Raw genomic sequence first — 17,413 nt, 5'->3', positions numbered from 1 at the left:
ATTAACAGCAACAGTACATATGAGAGCTGCAGATCTCCTGAGGGCGGTGCTATGGAAACCAATGGAACAGGAGTGGATCTCCCCCACCCATCCCAGTGCTGCCTTCCAAAAAGCTCCTCAACGCAGGAATCCATCAATAATTTAGCCGTCTCCCCGGTTTTCCTCTCCTTGACAACCACATCTTCCCACAGAAGCATGAAGAAAATCTTAGAATAATTAAAAAAAATCTTTCTCAAAAGCATACATCGAATAATAATAATAATAATAATAATAATAATAATAATAATAATATGCTTTAATACGAAGATCTTATTTTATTCACAGACAACCTAGGGGAAGCGACCAGGCTCTCTCTTTTTATTTGTTGGTATGGAGCGACACCTGGTGGTTGAAAATAGCAGTCTGAAACTTTTGTGTGACAATCTTTGAGATTATTCGTGCATATTTTGTGTGTCTGTTGTTAGATTTTTGTGTTTGTATTGCATTTGTATCATAGTTTATATTTGGCTTCTCCTGAAGTCATTATTCAAAAACTGGGTTTGTCTTCACTGATGTGCCGGAGCAACAGTGTGCATAGTTCTTACACTGACCTGATGAAAGTGCACACGTTTCAAAGGAGCAAGACTTTCGCTCGAGTGTTTCTTTGTTGTTAACATTCAAGCATAAAAGCCGCCTAAATCAAGTGATGAACCAGTGAGTTGTCTACATATAACAGACAACTCAGCAAAGAACCAAAGATATATTCTATCTTGAGACACTTTGTTACAAGCAGCCTGACACAAAAACACAGAATTTGTTCCCCTTTCTTCAGTTGAATATATGAAAAATGTTGACAATAACACAGTTTGACAAGGATAAAACTGTACTTATGTATCAACAAGGTGATTCCCCAAAGAGCTATAAAAACCTTTAAAAAAAACCAGGAAACTGGACAAGGGGAGGACAAGAGAAATGGCCTAAAAACCACTGATGAACAGCATCTGAAAGTTATAAGATATAGGGGAAAAAAATCAGCAGAGACCCGACAGCAGACGTGAGAGATGCATTCGGCCCTTCAGTTGATCCATCCACAGTTCACAGAAGCCTCACCAGACATGGTTTTAATGAAAAGGTGGCTGTAAAAAACATAAGAAAGGGAAACAGAGAGGAAAGGCTGAGGTATACCACATTACACAAGGACTGGACTGAAAATCAGCAGCGAGAGGTCTGATGGACCGATGAATCCAGATTTGACAATTTTAGTTCAAATTGTCTTGAATATTTACAGGTCAGGAGAGTACCACAGTGTCCTTAGTGAGGCTCCACTGTGTTTTACAGATGGTCGTGGACACTCAAAGTATTTTCAGTGAATATATAAAAACACAAAATGGAGCACTGTCTGTCATAGATCAGCCTCTGCAGAGCCTGGACATCAACATTACCGAAGCAGTGTTGGATCATCTTGACACAAAATACAGCAAAAGGCAGAGTTTTGAATGTCCTTCAAGAAAACAGGGGAACTATTCCTGAAGACTACTTAAAGAAACGACTAAAAAGCAGCTTAAGAGAGTTCAGGCTGTGTTGAAGAATAAAGGTGGTTGTGCCAAATATTAACTGTTAAGCTTGTTTAAATTGTACAGACGTTTTTCTGTGGTATGTCTTAAAATAAACTTGGATGAGATCTTTTTCATTCAGTTTTGTTTTGTCTGATCATTGGCCATATCACCTGCATGGAACAGCTGGCTCGTAAGTCCAGTTCACCATTAACTTTTTATAGTTATTTGAACATTTCAAATAACTGGGTGTCTTATTGTAATTGAAAATAAAACTCCAACAAAAAATGACTTTTCTTTATTTATTGGGAATTTTAACAGTTTTAATAAGTTCCTGTTCAACAGTTGACAGAAAACGTACATATTGATACTGACAAAATATTTACATGACCACAGTTCATGCACAAAACTGATACACTGCACATAGTTTGCAGCAGTAACAAATACTATGCAACAGATGTTGAGAAACAGATAGGAATTTTTTTTTTCTTTAAAAAAACATACAAAAACAAATTAAGACAGATGTTTAAGGCATTCGTTTGTTGGGAAGTCCATCATGGATGTTGCGGGATTTTGCACACCTCCGTAAACAGTCATACTTAACAGACACTGAAAGATTTTAAATCCTGAGATTGGAGTGAGTGTCGACTGTCAGATATATCCTGCTGATTGCATCGGCCGCTTTACTGTAAGAAGTTAAAGCACAAACACGAAAAACCTAAAAATGCATAACAGATTTACCGGCACTCTATATGACAAATGATCAACTTATTAAAAATAAATAAATAAATCAGACGCTTGCTGCAATGTAAAATGTAAAGCAGGAGTCTTATTTTTCATTAGTGTGGTGCCTTGATGTGCTGGAAGAGCTGTCTGAGCTAACACTGCTTCTTGGCCAGTTACGAGGTGATGAAGAGGACAATCTAAAAGAAAGAACCCAAATGCTGCAAGGTCTTTTATAGGCAAATGTAAAAGCATAAAAAGAGTAACTCTAAACACAAATGCTTCAGGCCACAGGGCAGAAATGGACCAATAAATTAATTGCACTATAGCCCCTTAAAAAAACAGCATCTTTATATCTACAGCAGCACTTAGACGTCAGCTATAGTTAATGAGCTGGTTACTAAAACCATTTCATGTTACTCATACATATCCCCACCAGGCTACAAGAAGATCTGCTTCCTGTATATTTCTCAGCTTGCGGTTGCACGATTAATAATATGTGGTGACATAACTAATATGAAAGCTGAAAATTAAAAGTTGGCCATTTATTGTATAAACAGGAAAAAGTAAAACCAACACATGATCTGTCCAGCGCCCTGACAACATGTTCTTCATGTAGTCTATTTTGTTTGTTTGTTTGTTTTTAGAGAAATTTTATAATTGGTCCCGCAGAAACTTGGTAATACACGTAGAAGATCAGACACGAGCCCGCAGCTGCTGTCTTAACGCATTATTTCTGTTGCTAACTCAGGTCAGAGTGAGTGGAATAACACCACACATCTGATTGTTACAGTGTCACTGCAGTGTGATGGAGGTACTTGGTTTTCAAATGCACAGTTTTAAAGAGCTTTTTTCTACATATAATAAACACTCAAACAATGAAACTCATAGTCTACCAGCTCGGCTGTGGATCAGTAGACATATTGTTATGTAGCTACCTATTAAAATAAAAATAAAAAACTAATCATGGTGAAGCTGTACGAGGAAGCACCGCCAGTTGACTTGTGTTTCAACTCGCATATATTTTTAAATATTTGTAAGCATGAGTGTTTTCTACATTCACAACTGACTCGTATCTTCTTCTCTAAATATTCAGTCCTTCACGTTGCATTCTCATCAAAGACTAGCATGCAGAATATTAAATTGACGTCACAATCAGCTCTTTAAAAAGGAATCAAACCCACTGTCTACATTCAAGAAGACAAACCTTAACTGTATCAGAAAACACAGAGATTATGCTTTTATGACAAAGAAAGATGAATGTAAAGACAGTTTTTATGGAAAATGAACGCTTCGTCTGCAAAAGAAGCTGATTTTAAGGAAAATAAAATGTTATACTGCACTGGATTTTAAATGCTGTTTCTATGCGTTTCCTAACATAGGAGTATAATGTGGAAGGCTTTATTGTCCATCCAAAATGAAACAAATAGCGTTTTGAATTCAAAGACAGAAGCCCTTGCATATGGCTGTTCTCAGGGAGAAGAAAATACACAGACATGTCCGCCCTCAGCTTGGTTAGCTGGAGGTACGACGCAGGCGCTACAGGCACTCAGAAAGCACTTCGTGTTTGTCTGGCGTCAACGACGTTTCCGAAGTTTGCGGCTCTGTGATGAAGCTGGCACTCAGCTGCAGTTTGAGCTTTTCCACCTCGTAGTTATGCAGGTGTTCTTGAATCAGGTATCGTTCTCGCTTGATGCGCGCCTTCACATCTGACGGGACGTCTGGGATCATCCACGCAATAAAGAACTTCACCACAAAGACCACATGCTGCAAAGAGAGAGTTATCACATGGTGAAGATATCATCGCAACATTAATTCAGGTTATTATTATTATTGTTTTTTTTTTAATGAGTGAGGAACGTGTGAGGGAAAAGTGTATTTTGTCTTACTTCCATGATAATAATGAAGGCCATTTTGGCTGCCAGGATGTGCCAGAACTGCATGGTGTGAGTGTACTCGTTCTTGTGGCCTGGAGGGTGCCGGTAGTCACGGTATCTGTACAGACCAACAAGAGAGCGGCGTCACATGCAAAAATTTCAAGGGTTTACAGAGAATGGTCTGAAAATAAGAAAATATCCAGTGTTTGACATCTCTGGGGGAAACTAACTCAAATAACCACTCGATACACCACCAATGCGTGCAGAAGAACCTTATAGATTGAAGTGAATGGGCTATAGAAGCTGTCATGTCAATGTGAACCAACATCTCTGAGGAACTTTTCAAGCACCTTGTTGAATCTATACCATGAAGAAATAAGGCAATTCTTAAGTCAAAAGAGGGTTCAATATGCTGCTAACAGTGTGTGCCTAATGAAGTTACCAGTGAGTGTACAATAAGGCTCCCATAACAGACAGAAACATGAATACACTGAAAAGTAAGTAGATCTATACAAACAGTAATTTGAACCTAACTGACAAGTTTGATGAAATGCCTTTCATAAAAGTTATGTTTGCTAACATGTAAACACAACATTAGTACTCATCTACAGTCAGTGAGAATGCCAAATATTTACTCTGATTTTTGCCTCGCGAAAGCCTTTTCACCACCAATTGCTGCATGTAGCAGCTGGAAACAACACTGTAAGATCAGTGAGCCTGAATCTGAGATGAAAGATCCTAAAACACTCCATTGACAGGCACGAACTGCAGAGTCTTGCAATGACTTTCATTGGTTAACTCATTCTACCAATATTTTGTAAAGGATATTTATTAAAGCTTTAAATATGCTGAAAATATCTAAAGAGCTTCTTTCAGCTCTAATACCTGCAGGTCGTATTGAAGTGACGAAACCAGTTGTCCTCAGTCATATTTTGTGGTCTTATCGGTATTCTGTATTCTGACAGGCTGCTGTTGATGTAGCCCTTCATGCTGGTACTGTTGCTGTAGGCATACAGGTACACCATACGGGGGATCATGTCTGAGGTGAAGGCCATGATGAAAGCCTGGAACAAAAGGGACCACAAAAAGTTGTTTCTGAAGCTTAGTTCCAGGCTGAATTGTAAGCACTATCTCATGACGTTTAACCTCATTTTAAATGCGATGAAAAGGAAAAAAACCTCACATTGGTAACAACAGACAAGATGGCCACTGAATTTAGGATCTCCTGCCATGCTCCGATGTTTCGAGCCTTGGATGCCACTGGTCGCCTAAACTGGGTGGTGAACTTCCAGGCGTCCACCCTGATTTCCAGGATGTTGTTGAACAGGGCCAAGAGGGGGGCCAAGGGGAAAGAGGCCACAAAGAGAGTGATGAAGCCAAACTGGATCACTGGAATTACAGGGAAAGCAGTCAGGACAAGTTAAACATTTCCTGTTTAATGTGACTTTTTAATTGATATTTGAATTTATCAGAGACACTAGTAAATCATCTCACCCATTTCTAGGTACTCGTAGAACAGGCCCAGCTGGCTGAAGTTCTGCAGAACATGATCCTGCTCCCATCGACTGTAATGGTTCTCGGGGTTGTGACGTCCCTTCCTGCTGCTCCACCAGTTACGCATCAACCTAGCAAAAAAAATATGGAAAAAATATGGTGGAGCTTTCCACAACGAGATTTTCAGAGCAAGAATGGTGACGTCAAGCTGCAGATTTAGCAGATGCAGTTCTCTTCTGGGAGTTTAAGACACCACCTCAGCACCTCTAAAGTCCCTGCTTGTTTTATAGCAATGCCAAAAGATCAAGAAGATTTCATTTTGTCATGGGTTCATGTAAAAAGTCTGATGTTTTTTAGTTTTTTATAAATACTGTTTTCGGTTCAGTCGCTTTCATTTATGCGCCAGGCACTTAAAATTCAGCTAATAATCTTCACTTAAACTTTTAAGCTGGAATAGGCAGAAATTCTTTCAGCATGGCTGGCCAAAAAATGCAGGACAGCTTTTCAGTTTAATGTAATTCAAGAGAGGAAACTTTCCAAACCGCCTCTGGGCTTTGTTTTCAGGCTTTAGAAAAAATTTACTGCATGATGGAAGACTGTCAACAAGCAAGGCATTTTTCTACCCAATCAGGTAAGGTGAGGCAATACAAAGAGCAATACAGTCAAATTCACAATGGGAACTGGATGTGGTGGCTCCGTGCGTTAAATGGAGGGGTTTGGGTGTACCTGGCCTCTTGCCCTATGGCAGCTGGGATAGGCTCCACCCCCAACGTTAGGCCCTGGTTTGACAATTTTTGCTAGTGCTTCTAGATGCCGATCCTTGTGGATACTTGTTTAGCTTTTTAGGTGCTTTCCTGCTACAGCACACTTAATTCAAGTGATCATCTTGTTATCAGGTGTTTAATACACTGATCAATTTAATTAGGTGTGTTGAAGCAGGGACTCGGGTCCTTAGGAGTGGGGTGGCTGTAGCTCAGGAGGTAGCGCAGGTCACCTACTGATCGGAAGGTTGGTAGTTCGATCGCTGGCTCCTCCAGTCTGCATGCCAAGTATCCTTGGGCAAGACACTAACCCTAAGTTGCTATCCGATGCATCCATCGGAGTATGAATGTGTGTGAAGAGAGCATTCAGACAGCACTCAGTTTAGAGTCAGTGCTTGTGTGAATGTGGCATGTTGTATAGAGCGCTTCGAGTACTCCAGGAGAGTAGAAAAGTGCTATATAAGAATCAGTCCATTTACTTAGGAGAACCTCTGTGGTAACCCTTTTGAGAATACTGAGTGGTGCGATAGATGAGTAGTCAAACGTTGAACTTGCACCATCTTACAGGAAGTGAGGAAGAATACAATCAATCAGTTGGGGTCATTGCCTCAGTGAAGACAGTGAACTTGATGAGCGTGACAGTGAGGAAGAGTAGACCCCAGAGTCAGGTTTGAGGACCAGTTAGTCAGTTAAGTGTCATACACTTAACTGTGATGTGTGTGGGTAAGCAATAGTGTGTATATGTAAATGATGCTGTGTCTACATGTGTGTGTGTCAGGAGGTTGGAGAGGACTTTAACACACAGTTATTTGGTTGTTGCATTAAATGTTTATATGAAAATTAACTTAATATTTGCTGAAATTGAAGTTACATTTTTTACTTTTGGACATTTCTTTCTAAGGGTAGGGTGAAATATTTTTAACTAAACTTTACGTTAATGTATTATCTTTGTGGTTTCATGTAAATCTCTGACTTTTTTCCAGACTTTGGAGCTGATGATGGTTTCACAGATTGTGGCTTATTGCTGACTTTCGGCCAAATAAGACGAACATTTGATGGTACTCACGGCAGCAGAGCTTCTTGAATGTTCCCCCATAACTGTTTCCCCGCCATGACGATCAACAGCTGTGTGGTCAGCTCTATCAGGCAGCCTCCGGGGTCACACTAGGACAGCAAGAGACAGGCTTTTCTGTCACACTTCTTGTATTTATGAGGATGTCTGCTTAAAGAAATACGTCTCAGTTTAGAAAAAAAGAAACAATGCTTAAATGCTGTCTTTTAAAACTCACCTCCTCATTCCTAAATTTCTTCCATTTGCCAAACATGTATGTGTAGTTACCCGGGTAACCCACAAATTTGCCTTTGAAGAAGGCCACATAGAAGCAGGAGGAGTAGTAGTTGACAAACTGGAACATGAACATCTTCGTAATCAACCTGTTCTCATATTCCAGGTGAGTTTTTGGTATTTCTGCAGGAAGCAAAGCATCATCAGTTAGCAGATCAGATAGTAAATCATCCGTTTTATTGTATTTTCTAAATCCTGTGTGCCCAATTAAATCCCAGTACCCATATCAGTGATCCAGATGGCCACCTTCTCATAAAAGAAGTTAAGGATCATGATGATGACAAAATTGATGCAGGAAGCGGTGACAGAAGTCGCCAGCTGTGGGGTGATCAATCCGCCCACTAGCAGGGTCTTGTTTTTATGGTTGCCGGACTCTCCTTCATGGTTGCCAATGATACTTGCGAAGGATGCGTAGACAGCCAACCTATATGCTATGACCCCAGTAATACAGGCCAGAATCAGAGAAATCTGTGGAGAGAACACACATGATTTATAAAGCTGTGACTAGTTATAAAATCACACACATGCACTTCAGCTGAATAATCGCTTACCCAGAATGTAACAGTGGCTCCAGAGAGGCAGTAGCGAGCACACCTGGTGTGGAGGGGGAGATATGGCTCCATTTCCTGAAAGATAAATTGTTGTTATTTAAAGCTCAGACAGACAGAAAAACACCAAATAACCTTTTCAGCAAATTTAACTGCAATGGAACTGTTTTTCCAGCTTTAGAAAGCCGAGCAGGAGGCAGGAGGTTTGGCAGTGTAAAGGAACAGGAAGAGGGAAATGGGTGCAGAATGTAATGAGGGCTTTAACCTGTGAGAATGAGGTTTAAATCCTGGGGAGGGGAGCCTTAAAACAGAGAAAGGAGCACTCTTTGTACTCAGTGTAATTCCCATTTTTTCCTTTTGTTCCATGCTTTTTGCCCATTATAACTTTAATAGTTTGAAAAGCACCTGTGTGATCTTGTTGAGTCTCCTGTTAGTGCATTTGATCTCAAACTCAGGCCGAGTTTGAAGTTCTTGCTGTTCCTCTTCAAAGTCCACCAAGTCCCACTCGTACTCCAGCCGGGCCTGGCGCCGCTTCCAGAACTCCAAAAACAGAGTTACTGTTAAAGTCAAGAAAAAGACACGGTATTTTTTAAAAAACCATAACTGGTCAAGATCGATCAAAACTCTCATAACGCTCACATCCATTTGGCTTTATGCTGCATTTTATGCTATGCTACCTACAAACAGCCCCGCTGCTTTGGCATAACACCATAATTGTGCCAGCAAATCTTTCCGGGCTGGAGCAGTTTAGGCAAAGTTGGACGCTCTTTTAGTGTGAAAGGGCTTTAACTGGGAAAATCTGGCCAACAGGAGGGGGTTTCGTTGGATCTCCTACACAAGTCAAAAACAGCAAGAGCAACACAGACTGACACTTACCCCAGATCCCCATAAACATGGCAAAGAACACGGTTGCCTCATTATCAAACAGATGGGATTGCTGGAAGAGAGAATATGGAAAAGTATAGGTTCCTCGGACAAGCACAAGAGATCACATGCTGGGAACAAACAGGGTAACATGCTGGTTACTCAGCATGTAGCTGTATGATTAAATGTGGTCAGCCTAAAACATTTTAGTCTATGTAATAATAGTTGACCTTTTTTCACTGATTACATAAACTGCATTGATTTAAATAAATTGATCCAATGTAACATATGTGTAAATTCAATTATAATAACGCGACCAATTAATATATGAAATGGAATAATTACCCAGGATGAGAGACACGTTGAGTCGAGCCTCCAGAAAGTGCAGTTTTTATCGCAAAGAGGACACATCATGATACTGCCTCCTATTTTAGGGTCACATATTTCTTTGCTAAAAATAAAACAAAATAAAGAAACCCACAGATGAACATACAGTACACACAATAGAAGGCAATTAAATAATATTCAAAGTGTCTGTATATAATTATATATTGTTTAAAAAGGGTATTTTGCCATAGTATAAGCATTAAAGGGACATTTCATAGCTCCAAAGCACATTCACGGTTTCCTCTGGCCTCATGTGTTGTTCGCCCATTCTAGACCTAGAGGGCATAGTAGCGGCACATGACCTAAAGTGGCTCAAGTACTCGGATCTGGCAGTGAACTGCAGGCTGGGCAGCCTCCATTTATCCACCTAAAATTGGGTGTGCAGGGTTTTTTTGTGAACAGTTCGGTGATCCAGCTCCACCAGCTACAGGGACAACAGGCGCAAGCCTGCAGAGGTCTGTCAAGGAACTATCCGAGGAGGTGGAGGAAATGAGCTACTGTTTGTGGCTACAGAGGAGGGTCAGATGCAGGGGGTGGCAGAGGGATATCCTGATGTAGCCACTTGCCCCCTCACCTGGAGATGTACAGGGTACAGGGTGAAACATCAGTGACGGGTTACCAGCTGAAGACCCTGAATCTGACCCAAAGTGCACTGGAGGAGGTGTGAGGCAGAGGGCTGAGCAGGAAGTCTAGATCCTGTATATTTTATTTGGTTTGAGATACTTAGTTTTTATATGGATTGAAAAAGTGCTATCTGTGACAACAGTGTGATAGGATGTAAACACTGGTGACAAAGAAAAGAGCACAAACACAACAGCTGCATAGCTTGGTGCTTGGTTTTATATTTATATATATTATATATATTATATATATTTATAGTAATGGGACTGTAAACGCTTGAATTCACAGGTGAAGCGGTGTGGCCCAATACTTTTGTCCACATAGTTTATATAGAAATTAACCAGTTTGAAAGTCCTGCACAGAGCCCTGACATTAATCCCAGCACACACTTTATGACTGTTAAACAGGTGAAACAAGTAGTCCATCACTGACTCCACCAGCCCCTTTATTGGTGAATGTGAGAAAAAATATCAGTGTGCCTTCCTTAAAGAGCGCACGTTCTTATTATACAATATGCCTGCTGGTTTTAGTTTTCACTGGTCAGCAATTATCCATCTATTCTCCTCCCCTTATCCAGTTCAGGGTTGCAGGGCAGCTGGAGCCCATCCCAGCTAGTACAGGGTAAGAGACGGGGTACACCTTGGAAAGTTCACCAGCTCCGCAGGGTTAACACACACACAATCATACCTATTGGCATTTTAGAATCAACAGTTAACCTAACCCCACTAAATGCATGTTCTTGCACTGTGGGAGGAAGCCAGAATACCCGCAGAGAAAAGATGGATTTGAAGCCAGGACCTTTTCACTGTACCACCTCTCTGCCTGTGGTCAACAATTACATACACTTAAATGGCAGTTTAATGGTCTCCCCTAGCCTAAACTATTGCAGTCAGCTAAAATGTCAGATCATGAAAAGTTTTAATGTTATGATTTACAGTAAACAGTCTGAGAGCTATTATTATTTGGAAGGTTGCCGTTTGTGGTGCTGATGACCTTCTACATTATAGAGAGCGCTGTGTATGTTAACTAGCCTACTCTGCTCAATATAGACTACATAACACAGACAAAATATAACTTTGCTTAAATTGACTGCGAAGTGCAATTAGTCTCGTTCTAAAATAATTTAAGCAAAACAAAACAAAACAAAAACTATAATCTTCACAAGAAGCAGGATTTACTGCAACATCAGATAAGCTTATTTTTAGCCAGGTGTACTTACAGTAATAAAAAGACTTCTTCGTGTATAAAGTAGATGAAGTAAATTGTTTACTTAGGTTTGTCCACACAGCTGCGATGCCCCCTGGTGGCACTAACCTTGTTATGTTGTCATCATAAGTGAGCACTCCATAGATGAAACATATAAGGCCCACAACCGCTGCCAAAAAGAGCATCTCTGTGTAGAAACCCAACCAGGCAAAGTAGATCCCGATCTTTTCTCCGTAGTACTTCCTGCAAGCAAATAAAGAGTTTAACATCAAGACAAATGGAAATTTTTGATGTAAGATGATATGGGACGTGTGTTTGTTTACTTGATGAGGTTGAGGGGCTGCTCTTTATAAAAGCAGAGAAACCTGGCCCAGTGCTTGTACAGGTTGTAACGCTCCTCTGCATTTCTGCCCTTTTTCCAGTACCGACACTGAAAGCGAAAGACACAATGTCAAAACAGGACCTGCTGAACAAAACACACTTTGAAGTTGACGACGTGTCTTACATCATGAAGGGGGAAGGCCGCCGTGTAGGTCCCATTGCTGAGTAATCGTTTGATTCCCGTCTTTTCTCTATCTTTCTGCCCCTCTTTGTAGTACGCACAACGAGACAGGATGTAGAACACCTACCAACGAGGAGGAGGTTTAACAAAAGATTAAAGGATTTGGATTTACCCTTTCAGCCAAATGCATTTTATGTTTTGCCTGATTGATACAAAACACCTTTGGGGTCATTGGGGTAAAACCCATAAAAGTATCTTTATTAATAAAAAACACAATCATTAAGAGATTTAAAATATATCTTTGAAATACTAACAATTCTATTTCTTGTGGATGGTGGGAAGAAAGTGTCTTTGTCCCCAATGAGGAAGAAGTCAGTCTTGGTCTTGTCGAAGTGGTAGGTGAAATAGTCCGGTTCTGGGTGCATGATGTTGCCCGGTAGTCGAAAAGGCTGCGTGAGCCACTCCAGAGCGACATCCTGACTTTGAGGAATGTCACTCTTCTTGAAGGGAACTTTAATCTTCAAGACATCAGCGTAGGTGGCCAGTACATCCCTTGGAGCGTGGATCTTTAGGAAATAGGTCTTTTGGTCCTTGGAGTCCTGGTGGAAAAATAAGTGCATCCAGGAACACACAAAGGAAGCATCATTGTTACTGTGTGAGGATTTTTGAGGCAAAGAACATCATGGCAGTATAATCATGGCATTGTCAAACACTGAGCCATCCCTTTAAGACATTTATATCTGGACTCAGGTGTGCCTTAGCACACTGTCCACTAGGTGGCGCTTGAACTACACTGTTGAATTTCTTACCGATTTGTCCTCTGTCTCCAGTTCCAGTCCTCTTTTCTCCAGGTTGGCTTCAAACGCCCTCCTTCTCTCCTGTGGATAAACACACAAACCAAAAACACTGGAGCTGTTTTCCTTTTTACGGATCCATGACAGGGACATTCAGCCAAACCCTTTTCAGACACATTTTCCTATTTATTTATGAGTATTTACAACTCAAATCTTTACAGTTTTCCCAAAGGAAGGTATGAAGGCCTACAGGCATGGGTTTCGGATTAAAACTGGTAAAGCACCAGCAACTTATTCAGGGAAAAGTTGACATCTTAATCAACAGCAGGCACTGAGCATGTCAGTAACTGACAGCACAACTGTCCACATGCCTGCTACAGAAGTACAAAAGTGACCTTCACTCCTTAATGTAGGGAGGGCTGGCCACATAACAAAAAAATAAAAACACATTTAAAAATATAAAAATGTACCTTTATTTGATACACTTTGAATGAATCAAAATAAAACATGACAGCAGTGAGCTATAAAAAATAACAGGATGACATTAATAATAATAAAAAAGCTTATGTATATATTCAGTGTATTCAAATGACAGATACAGAAATGTGGTTAAAGTTGAAATCTTGGCAAGCCTGTTAAAGCAAATGACAAAAAGTGTCATGTTTGTGTTGGATGTTTGGAAACTCATGCAGAACATTTCAGATGCCATCATGAAAGTGTACCATGTTTGGTTTTCTAACGTCTGCTGAAACCCACATGAGCTTGAACGTTGTCGTTTTGCTATTCAACATCCAGCATCATCTTGGTCAGGTCAAACTTTTAGAACAGAGGTGAACACGCCCATATTTATACATCACGCACTCCTATACGCCCTGTGGGTCAGGTGTGGTTAACATGAGGGTACCCTAGCAAATGACAAAACATTTGCATTTGATTGAGTAAATACATTTCAGCAAAGTTAACAAAAAAACTGTATTACCAAGATCATACCTACATATGAATGTTTGATCTCGTACAATCTCATCCGTGAAGGCTGTGAGAGTGAAAATGTAAACATCTTCTCCTCGGAGTGCAAGGGTATTTATAGCACTTCCTTGGGGATATAGTGTACTCTATGTCACTGCATCAGTGATTTTTTTCCCTGAAATTCAACTGAGCAGCACTGGCCCTGTATCCAGACGCAGCTCCTGTGCTCTGCTATCCTGGATCTTAGAGCTCTGTGTCTTTTTTATATATGCTAGGCCACGTGGACATTAGATGAGACAGATGCCACTTGTTGTGGGAGCATGTGTCTCTTCGTGGTTTTCCTTGTTATCCAGTGGGTGTATGTGATACTCTGAGAGTATGCACCCCACTGATAAGTCCCTCCTGGAGGATTAAGGAAAGTATTTTTAAAAGGGATAAGACTCAGTCTACTGGCATTTGTCTCGAGTTTGGAGGTTGTTAAAAGAAAATACTGGAATTTGCCATTAAGTAGTGAATCAGATCTCTTATGTGTTAAACTTAAGCATGACATAATAAGTGTTCAGAGGGGTGTACTATAAAGCAACATCAGCATAGTAACTATTGCATAACCTGCTCCAGACCAGATTACTGTAGGTTTCAGTAAGCTGCACACAAAAGCTAAACACACTGAGCAACCTGTAATGTTAAAGTGCATGCAGTTTTAAGTTTCAGGGCTCTAAAGTGCAGTTTTCACATTAGAAATAAGAAGTAGTGCCAAGAGCGTATCGAAATGTAGTAGAAATATATTAATATATTTAGGCCTATTTTACCACCCTGTGCACTTGTGATAATTTCCACAGAATTACTCTCATCAGTTCCTCTGATATTGTCTCTGATTGGAGTAAAAAGAAACCCAATTTTGTACATAAACAGAGCTAAATGGCATGAGCCAGCAAATGCAAAGAAAGCCTGGCAATGTTAAACTTGTTCCACTCCTCAGGAGACCACTCCTTTGTTGTTTCTTTAATAGCTTTGTATCTATGTGATGTTTGCACATCTACTTTTTCCCCAAGCAATTGTTTGACCACTTGGGGACAGTAAAAACAAATGTGTGAGTACAAAAGAAGCACACAGCGAAATATTGCAGGTATTCACTTCTTTAAAGTTTTGTTTTTGGGCCTTTAAAATCTCCTGAAGGACGTATCTGGCTGTTTGGGTCCGCTATATTCACCATCCAGCTTCTGTGTCCAAAAGAGCCCCTTTCGAGGGCACGATATAACAATCCACAATGTTATCTTTCTCTGTTTAATCTGTTTCTTCTACAATACCCACCAAATCCACAACGCAACATATAGCAGGTTCCAAGGCCTGTATATTAGTTTGTGCAAACATTCCCATAATGGAACCGCAGCGATGACAGTTAAATCTTGATTTAGTGCTGACTGTGCGTCCGGTACAAGGATGTGTCATAGCTTGCAATTGTATGACACTATTTCTTCTTCACTGCTTGAAAAGAAGGCAACTCATGAAGGCTCACGAAGATATTTCGTGTACCTTCACTTCTTAAATAACTGAGGGAGAACTCAAGATATTTAACCCCTTGAGAGGATCTTCTCTTTGGAGGGTTGTTGACCCACTGCTATTAGGATGTTTAAAGCCCCATTCTCACATTGCCTGAGATGACCTCAATAAGTTACACGATGGTGAGGAGGCGCAGTGTCTTATAGAGGTTTTACATCTTGGCCTTGCTTCATATCTTGGCTCATAGGATGGCTCACATGATTAACAGTCTGGGTTTCCATTTACAAATGTCATATGTTCACAGAAAAGGGGTTGAATCTCACTTCCTCTTTACAGCATGGATTCCTGTTCCAGTTAGAAATTGCATAATAATATTGTCTGCTGGCATTTTAAAATGCTGAGTAGGCAAGTAAAGACAATTTGGCCCTTTTCTGTTACACTTACCTGTTTCTTTTCTCCGTCCTTGTCATCTACGTAGGACAACACAAAGTCTATTCTTCGTACTCCGTCCCTAAAGAACACGGTGTCTCTGCTTGGGTCTAGTTTGTCTGTCTGCAGGAGAAACAACCACAAAGCAGAGCTTTTAGCTTTGAAACATTGACCCTTGACAGATACAGACAGAAACAAATTAAACTGACTCAGGCTTGCACTCATACAATTGGATACATAAAAAGCACAGAGGAAATATACCCTCCTGAGTCACAAAGAAAAAAATATTTTGACATTAAGCTGAAATCATACTTAAAGATCATACAGATGACATAACACCTTGTGTCAAAATTTGGAGAAGGGGCTAAAATGACAACTTCAAAAGTCCATTATGGATAAGAAGTATTGTATATGATAGATGTCTGAAGGAAATAATCTTTCCATGGCAGTCTTGTTCCACTTTGTTTAAGAGAGTTCTCACTTTCCAGAGGGCTTTATTCTATTCTTTTTTTCTTTATCCAAACAATGCTCAGGATTTTCTATGAATCTGTTGTGGTCAGTGCCATACTGCTGTTGCATGCTGGGGCAGCAGGTTGAGGATCGCGGATGCCAACAGACCCAATAAACTCATCCGCAAAGCCTGTAATGTTGTAGGGGTGGAAATGAACTCTTTAAAGGTGGTGTCGGAGAGGTGGATGTTGTCCAAGATAAAGACAGTGCTTGACAATAGCTCACACCCACTCCATGAGTGCTGGTCAGTCACAGGAGCATGTTCAGTGAGACACTGAGATTATCCAAATGCACCGCTCAGTGACACAGGAAATCACTCCTGCTGTGACTATCTCGCTGTACAATCCTCCATCTAATGCACACGTACGCACTGCAATCGTTGCACATCCTTAACATCACATCCTCTGCAGAGAAAATTACAAAGTCAATATAACAATGTGATCTATATATATTTAATTTTGTGTAATATACTGGGATATTTATAATTAGATGCATTATTATTTATTTATAACTTTGTAGTATAATATTTATTGTTTAATTATTTGATTTAGTTTAGTTAGTTACTGTTCTTTACTGTCTTGGAGGAAATTATGTGACCATAATTTCCTCTGGGATTAATAAAGCATTCTGATTATGGTTTTCCCACTTATCAGAAACATCAAGATCATTTGTTACTCTGACAGCTTACTCTTGAAGCATCTGTCTCAGCTTATTGAATTGGCTATAACTAGGAGCTAGTAAATTCAGATCTTAGGTTATCTAAATCATGCTGAAATCAGAGCTGCTGGATAGAAAGTCGCGTCATCTCTGTTCACTCCAACTGGCCAATGTTTTACAGCAATGGTGGAGCACGGAGCTTTGCTAAATTTCCGAAAGTTAGCAATACAGTACATAGCCGTGCCATAATCATATAGCAGCAGAGAAGTTTGATATGCATTTTTCAAAGGTAAGAAGTTAAAAAACAAGTCTGTGTGTTATCAGTATACAATCTATTTTAGGACTATTTGAAGACTACATGACAAGAGGCAGTAAGTCCTGGTGTCCACTACGGAGGACAATGAATAAAAGTTTAGTTTTGGAAGTAGTAAAATTACTGTGCAATTTTGATATCCTACTAACTAAAAGTTAAGACTCTCAAATTGAAGAAACAATTCTTATGCAATATAATTATAATATCTGCAAAAAGTCCCTAAAACAAACAGTGTTACTTAACCTCTCTTGTGGCCATAAAATATGGAAGCTGAAATTTCCATCATTTTGAAATGAAGTCAGAGAAGTCATGCAGATTCCATAAATGCTGCTTGACAAAGTGATCTTAAACTCATGTCCCCAACACAGGAATAAATTAATTGCT

The 17,413-nt window shown here is 40.0% G+C and overlaps 1 protein-coding gene across 2 annotated transcripts in view; it reads right to left on the bottom strand.

The window, feature by feature from the left end:
- Positions 1-1,827: 1,827 nt before the first annotated feature.
- The window catches only part of ano5b (anoctamin 5b), a 29,373-nt gene continuing 13,787 nt past the window's right edge, over positions 1,828-17,413 (bottom strand). For both annotated transcript variants that reach the window (XM_087839536.1, XM_087839537.1), the window contains 18 exons: positions 15,565-15,672; positions 12,670-12,738; positions 12,175-12,459; positions 11,864-11,983; positions 11,682-11,788; positions 11,467-11,601; positions 9,490-9,595; positions 9,157-9,217; positions 8,686-8,837; positions 8,284-8,358; positions 7,954-8,200; positions 7,677-7,855; positions 7,454-7,551; positions 5,627-5,757; positions 5,316-5,521; positions 5,018-5,196; positions 4,145-4,250; positions 1,828-4,022 (listed from right to left, as the gene is read on the bottom strand). In XM_087839536.1, coding sequence (XP_087695662.1) covers positions 3,795-4,022; positions 4,145-4,250; positions 5,018-5,196; positions 5,316-5,521; positions 5,627-5,757; positions 7,454-7,551; positions 7,677-7,855; positions 7,954-8,200; positions 8,284-8,358; positions 8,686-8,837; positions 9,157-9,217; positions 9,490-9,595; positions 11,467-11,601; positions 11,682-11,788; positions 11,864-11,983; positions 12,175-12,459; positions 12,670-12,738; positions 15,565-15,672 — 2,592 coding nt within the window. In that variant the 3' untranslated portion in view covers positions 1,828-3,794. The remainder of the gene's footprint in view (positions 4,023-4,144; positions 4,251-5,017; positions 5,197-5,315; positions 5,522-5,626; positions 5,758-7,453; positions 7,552-7,676; positions 7,856-7,953; positions 8,201-8,283; positions 8,359-8,685; positions 8,838-9,156; positions 9,218-9,489; positions 9,596-11,466; positions 11,602-11,681; positions 11,789-11,863; positions 11,984-12,174; positions 12,460-12,669; positions 12,739-15,564; positions 15,673-17,413) is intronic.

Source organism: Neolamprologus brichardi, chromosome 1 (assembly GCF_056152115.1).
Source record: "Neolamprologus brichardi isolate AB-2024 chromosome 1, ASM5615211v1, whole genome shotgun sequence".
Lineage (NCBI taxonomy): Eukaryota > Metazoa > Chordata > Actinopteri > Cichliformes > Cichlidae > Neolamprologus > Neolamprologus brichardi.
This window is presented reverse-complemented; position numbering and strand designations above follow the sequence as displayed.